General features: G+C 48.2%; 1 protein-coding gene across 1 annotated transcript in view; it reads right to left on the minus strand.

The window, feature by feature from the left end:
- ALMS1 (ALMS1 centrosome and basal body associated protein) overlaps positions 1–5,596 on the minus strand; it is a 62,410-nt gene extending 56,814 nt beyond the window's left edge. Inside the window, exons 1-4 of the mRNA XM_040358552.1 lie at positions 5,581–5,596; positions 5,442–5,473; positions 164–251; positions 17–119 (exon numbers count right to left, since the gene is read on the minus strand). Coding sequence (XP_040214486.1) covers positions 17–119; positions 164–251; positions 5,442–5,473; positions 5,581–5,596 — 239 coding nt within the window. The remainder of the gene's footprint in view (positions 1–16; positions 120–163; positions 252–5,441; positions 5,474–5,580) is intronic.
- Between the last annotated feature and the right edge of the window lie 442 nt (positions 5,597–6,038).

Here is a 6,038-nt window from a genome sequence, read left to right on the forward strand (position 1 = left end):
CCCTGCCTTCTCTCACCGTCCCAACTCCTGGACAGAGTAGACTTCTGGATTACCACTAATGCCCCGTGTGGCTGTATCATCCTGGTGATTGGTCTGTCGTTTGTAGACCTGGAGCTGAACTGAGGAGAAAGTTCAGTGGGTTAGAGGGAGACCCTGGCCCAACCTCGGACCCCCATCGGAATAGAGACGCTGGTGGTGACGTGGTGAATAGAGACTGGACTGCGAGATGTTTGCTCCATTTTGTGATTCACCTGAAACAAGAAGACGACAGAAGTTTAGAAGAAGAGAACATTCTTTGGTCAGATACGGACTAAACATGCAAAATTTTGTTTAGGTACAGTTGAATTTATTTTGTTTATGGTTCATTGGGTAAAGTTTTTGTTTCTTTTTTGACTCATGCAGTAAAAGTTGATTTTGCAAAGTTTAACCACTTCCATACCAGGCACTTACGCACCTTCCTGCTCAAGCCAATTTTCAGCTTTCAGCGAATGACAATTGCGCGGTCATGCTACACTGTACCTGAATAGTACCTGTGGGTAATGACCGCACTGTCTATAGCTCAGATTCAAAGTTCAATAACATTAAACATGTTTTTTAATTTTATTTATTTCTTGGTGAGATACTTACGAGTGCTTGACACTGCATCTCTTGATACCTCTTCTGATCCCGTGTCAACTCTGGTATCACTGCATTGGATTTCTTATTCAGTGATATCAATGTCAAAGTCCAGTACAATAGGATCAGGGCCGGCCCTATGATGGGACCAGGTGGTACCATGGGTACCAGGCAGCACTTTTAGGGGGGAAGCATACTGATGCCCACCAGCCCGTCCTGCCAGCTCCGCTACCCAAATAAAATTGATGTCCTTTTTTTCCCACAAATAGAGCTTTCTTTTGGTGGTATTTGATCACCTCTGCGATTTTTATTTTTTGCGCAACAACTAAAAAAAAAGACCGAAAATTTTGAAAAAAATTAATAGCTGGATTCAGAAAGCCCGCCTTAACTTTGCGGCGGCGTAGTGTATCGTGTTTACACTACGCCGCCGCAAGTTAGCGAGGCAAGTACATGATTCACAAAGTACTTGCCTGCTAAGTTACGGCGGCGTAGCGTAAATGCGGTGGGCGCAAGCGCGCCTAATTCAAAATAGGCTGAGGGGGCGTGTTTTATGTTAATTTGGGTTGACCTGACGTGATTGAAGTTTTTTTGGAAAGGCGCATGCGCCGTCCGTGTACATTGCGGCCAAGTACGCCGCACGGTCCTATTGGTTTAGATGTGGACGTAAATCCCTATTCACGGTCGACTTACGCAAACGACGTAACATTTTCGAATTTCGATGCGGGAACGACGGCCATACTTAACATTACTATTCCAGCTATTTGATGGAATAACTTTAGGCCTGATGATGCGTTACGTAAACGGCGTATCTGTACTGCGTCGGCTGGGCGTACGTTCGTGAATAGGCGTATCTAGTGATTTACATATTATACGTCGACCGCAATGGAAGCGCCACCTAGCGGTCAGCCTAAAAATTACACTTTAGGATACGACGATGTAAGACACTTACGCCGCTCGTATCTAAGCCTAATTTAAGCGTATCTGGTTACCAGAATACGCTTAAATTAGCGTTGGCGCAGATTCAGACTTACGCCAGCCTAAGTCTTTCTGAATTTAGCTATAAGTTTTAATTTTTTTCTGTTAACTTTTTTGTAAATAAGTTTCCTTCTTCAATTACGGGCACTGATATGGCGGCACTGATGGGCACCGATGAGGTGGCACTGATGGGCACCGATGAGGCGGCACTGGTGGGCAGTGATAGGCGGCACTGGTGGGCACTCATAGGCGGCACTGATGGGTACTTATGGGTGGCACAGATGGGAACTGATAGGTGGGCACTGGGCATAGATGGGCACCGAGGTGGCACTGATGGACACTGAGAAGTGGCACTGCTGGGCATCACTTCAGTCAGTGCCCATGTAGCCAGTCAGTGCCAATTTGTGGGCACTGATTGGCATAGATTTTTTTAATTTTTAGTGTTATTTTTTTTGCCGATTATTTCTATTGGGCACCAGGGGGCCCTCCCTGGTGGTCCAGTGTGGGCATCCGAGGGGGAGCTGCACTGATAAACAATCAGCGTGAACCCCCCCTGTCAGGAGAGCCGCCGATCGGCTCTCCTCTACTCGCGTCTGTCAGCCGATCAACGGCTCTTCCTGTTTACATCGTGATTAGCCGTGATTGGACACGGCTGATCACGTGGTAAAGAGCCTCCGCAGCCTGACACCCCGCATCACGATCGCCGCGATGCGCGCCCCCGCCGGCATTTAATCCTGCAGGACGTCAATGGACGACCAGTCAGGATTACAGAACCACTTTCCGGATGTCAATTTACTATTGACCGGGCGTGAAAGTGGATTTGCTTTCTCTTGCCCGTAAGGCTTGTTTCTCATGAACTTCAGCTTGTATAAGAGCAGTGTAGAGTGAGCTTTGACAAAGCATGTGCAGAGCTTTCAGCAAGCATTGTTGAAGCTTTTAAAAGTACCATTTAGCTCCAGTTTTCTAATATTGACACAGACCCCAATGGGAGTGCTCATTGCCACGTTAAACAAGCTGCTAGCAGGTTTCAGCACTACTTAAAGAGGAAGTAAACCCTCTCTTAAAAAATAAAAAACACCCTGCAAGACGGAGTGTATTCCGGGTAGCGCGGCTCCGGCGCTGTGACTGGCCGGAGCAGCGATGAAGTCACTCCTGCGCCACTAACGGCGTTAGAAACGTCACTCGGTGCACATGCGCTGTAGGCATCGGTGCCGCTATTTTCTGCAAATATCTCCTAAACATTTTAGGTCTGGGAGATATTTCTTGCACCTACAGGTAAAGCCTTAATCTAGGCTTACCTGTAGGTTAAAGTGGTTGTAATGGGTTTACAACCACTTTAAAGCCTGTTGAAGCCTGCTAGCAGCTAGTTTAACCGCTTAAGGACCGCCTCCTGCACATATACATCGGCAGAATGGCACGGCTGGTCACAAGCACGTACAGGTACGTCCTCTTAAGTGCCCAGTCGTAGGCGCGCGCCCGCGACCCAGTTCGAAGCTCTGTGACCGTGGGACCAGATCGCTGCTGGAGTCCCGCAATCGGTCCCCGGAGCTGAAGAACAGGGAGAGCTCTCGCAGCCAGGGCCCCTCACCCTGCTTCTCAACTCGCTGGCTGCATGGGAACAGAGGTAGAAGCCAGCACCCCCCGATCAGCAGAACACCCCCCCCCGTCACTGCTGCCGGCAGCGCCCCCCCCCCCCCCCACCCCCGCTCTCTGCAACTTTAATGTGACATGCAATTTTGGCTTAGGGCCCAGGGAGGTCAGGATCGGCACTGCTCGCGGCTTCCTTCCCCGCGATAGCCCCCCTCTGGGGAAGCTACTCTACCGAGGGGGTTACCGTAGCGGGCGCGCTCCTGTGTCATACACCTCTGGCGTCCACAGGCCGCTGAGTGAATGACTCAGTCCCTCCCCTGCATCATTGGATTTAATTGACAGCAGTGGGAGCCAATGGCTGCGCTGCCATCAATCTATCCGGATGAGGAGCCAAGAAGCCGTGGAGAGAGCGACGCAGGGATCACGTCCACGCAAATTCGGGGCTCAGGTAAGGAAAACGGAGGCGGCTGGGGGGGGGCCGGACAGCTGCAAGGAGTTTTTTCACCTTAATGCAAAGGATGCATTAAGGTGAAAAAAACACAAAGGATTACGACCCTTAAAGTCAAAGCTAGCATTCTCCAAATAAGCAAAATATGCCCACAGAAGCTAAAAAAAAAAAAAAAGCTATAAAAAAAAAACGCCAGTAGCTTTGTAGGGAGCCTTTCAAACGTTTTTTTGCATTTTTGCAATAGCTTTTATTAGCAATTTTTCAGTGTAACGTTTTTTCTTTTTTTTCAATGGATAAAAAAAATGCTAAGAAACGCTGGCGCCAAGTTTTTTTTTATCCAAATTATTGCACTTTGAACGCAAATTTCGGGCGTTCAGAAAAAAGCCAATAAACGCCAATGCTCAGTAACACTAAAAAACGCCCATGTGTGCACATAGGCTAACATAGGGCAGATTCAGATACATTATCGTATCTATCGGCGGGCGTAGCGTATCTCAGATACACTACGCCGCCGTACCTTAGGGTGCAAGTTCTGTATTCAGAAAGAACTTGCGCCTAAGTTACGGCGGCGTAGTGTAAATGTGTCGGCGTAAGCCCGCCTAATTCAAATTTGGCTGGTAGTTGGGTGTGTTTTATGTTAAAAAGCGGAGTTTCCACCCAGAAAACAACATTTGGCCAAAATTCCTAAAAAAAATTTAATAAAAAAAAGTGAAAAAAAAAATAAAAATTATACTCACCCGAAATACCTGTTGCAATGCGGAAGTCCCGTAATCTGCCTCTTCGGCACCGCGGAATGTTTTCTTCTTCTCCTTCTCCTTGTGAATGGGGCGCGCTGCTTTCTGGGAACTGTGTGTGTTCTTCAGAGAGCAGCCGACCATTCACAAGCCGGCACGAGACTCACACAGGCGTAGAGGAAATGGGCAGTGAAGCCGTAAGGCTTCACTGCCTGTTTCCCCTAGTGTGAATGGCGGCGCGGGACCTGCATCAGTCGTGGGATCGGCAATCGGGGGGGCCATCAGCGCGGGCACGTAGGACAAGGTAAGTGTCCTTATTAAAAGTCAGCATCCTACACTGTTAGTAGCTGCTGACCTTTAAAAAAAAAAAAAATTGCGGGTGGAATCCCGCTTTAAACTATCATGACCCCACGTAATTGACGCGGTTTTCGAACGGCGCATGCGCCGTTCGTGGACGTATCCCAGTGCGCATGCTCCAATTACGCCGCATATAGTCAATGCTTTCGACGTGACCGTAACTTACGTACAGCCCCATTCACGGACGACTTACGTAAAATACGACGCTGTTCGTACGTTTCCGACGTCCATACCCAACATGACTTACCCCTGCTTTATGAGTGGTAACTATACGCCGAAAAGCCTTACGTAAACGACGTAAAAAAATGCGGCGTACGTACGTTTGTGAATCGGCGTATCTACCTAAATTTGCATATTCCTTGCGTAAATCTACGGAAGCGCCACCTAGCGGCCAGCGTAAATATGCAACCAAGATACGACGGCGTAAGAGGCTTACGCCAGTCGGATCTTAGCAAAATTCCGGCGTATCTTGTTTTCATGAATACAGAAAAAAGATACGCCGGCGCATCCTAGAAGTTACGCGGCATATCAATAGATACGCCAGCGTAACTTCTTTCTGAATCCGGGCCATAGAGTTCAGTTTATGGGCTTTTTTATAAAAAAAAAACGCCAAAAACGCCAAAAAACTGCAGTTTATCAGCTCTGTGTGCATGGAGCCTAACAGAGGAGATACGTGTTTGCTGCCCGGATGTGCTCTCATCAAGAAGTACCAATTGACTTACTCGGGTGATAGAATGTAAAAAACACTGCACTGCTGCAAAACAAGATCACAGTGAAATGTTCAGTTACACAAATGTGCGCACACACACACACACACACACACACACACACACATCATTGTAGTGAGGCCTCTCCGTTTACCTTCCGACAGCTCCATGCTGCGGTTTGGCGTTGCATTTGAACTTTTGATAGTCCTCAGGTCTGAAGGGGAGAATTCAGGTCCCCGATTGTCCTTTAGGATTGAACGGCATGAGAATAGTTGTGGGTGACTATTAATGCCAAGATTCCGGAGATACGTCTGAGAAAATAAATAAAATCCATAATTATAGTTAGCTGGTCACCATCACTTTTACAGCAATGCTGTTACATACCGTATTTATCGGCGTATACCGCGCACTTTTTTGCCCTGAAAAATCGAGGGTGCGCGTATACGCCGATACCCGCGCCGAGTTTGAATACTGCGTCGGCATATACCGAGCGCAGTACACTCGTGTATAGTCGGGCAGGCTCGGCTCCTCTCGCGCTCACGTCCTGGATGTGAGCGCGAGAGTAGCCGAGCCTGCCCGACTATACACGAGTGTACTGCGCTCGGTATATGC

This window comes from Rana temporaria, chromosome 1, assembly GCF_905171775.1.
Source record: "Rana temporaria chromosome 1, aRanTem1.1, whole genome shotgun sequence".
NCBI lineage: Eukaryota > Metazoa > Chordata > Amphibia > Anura > Ranidae > Rana > Rana temporaria.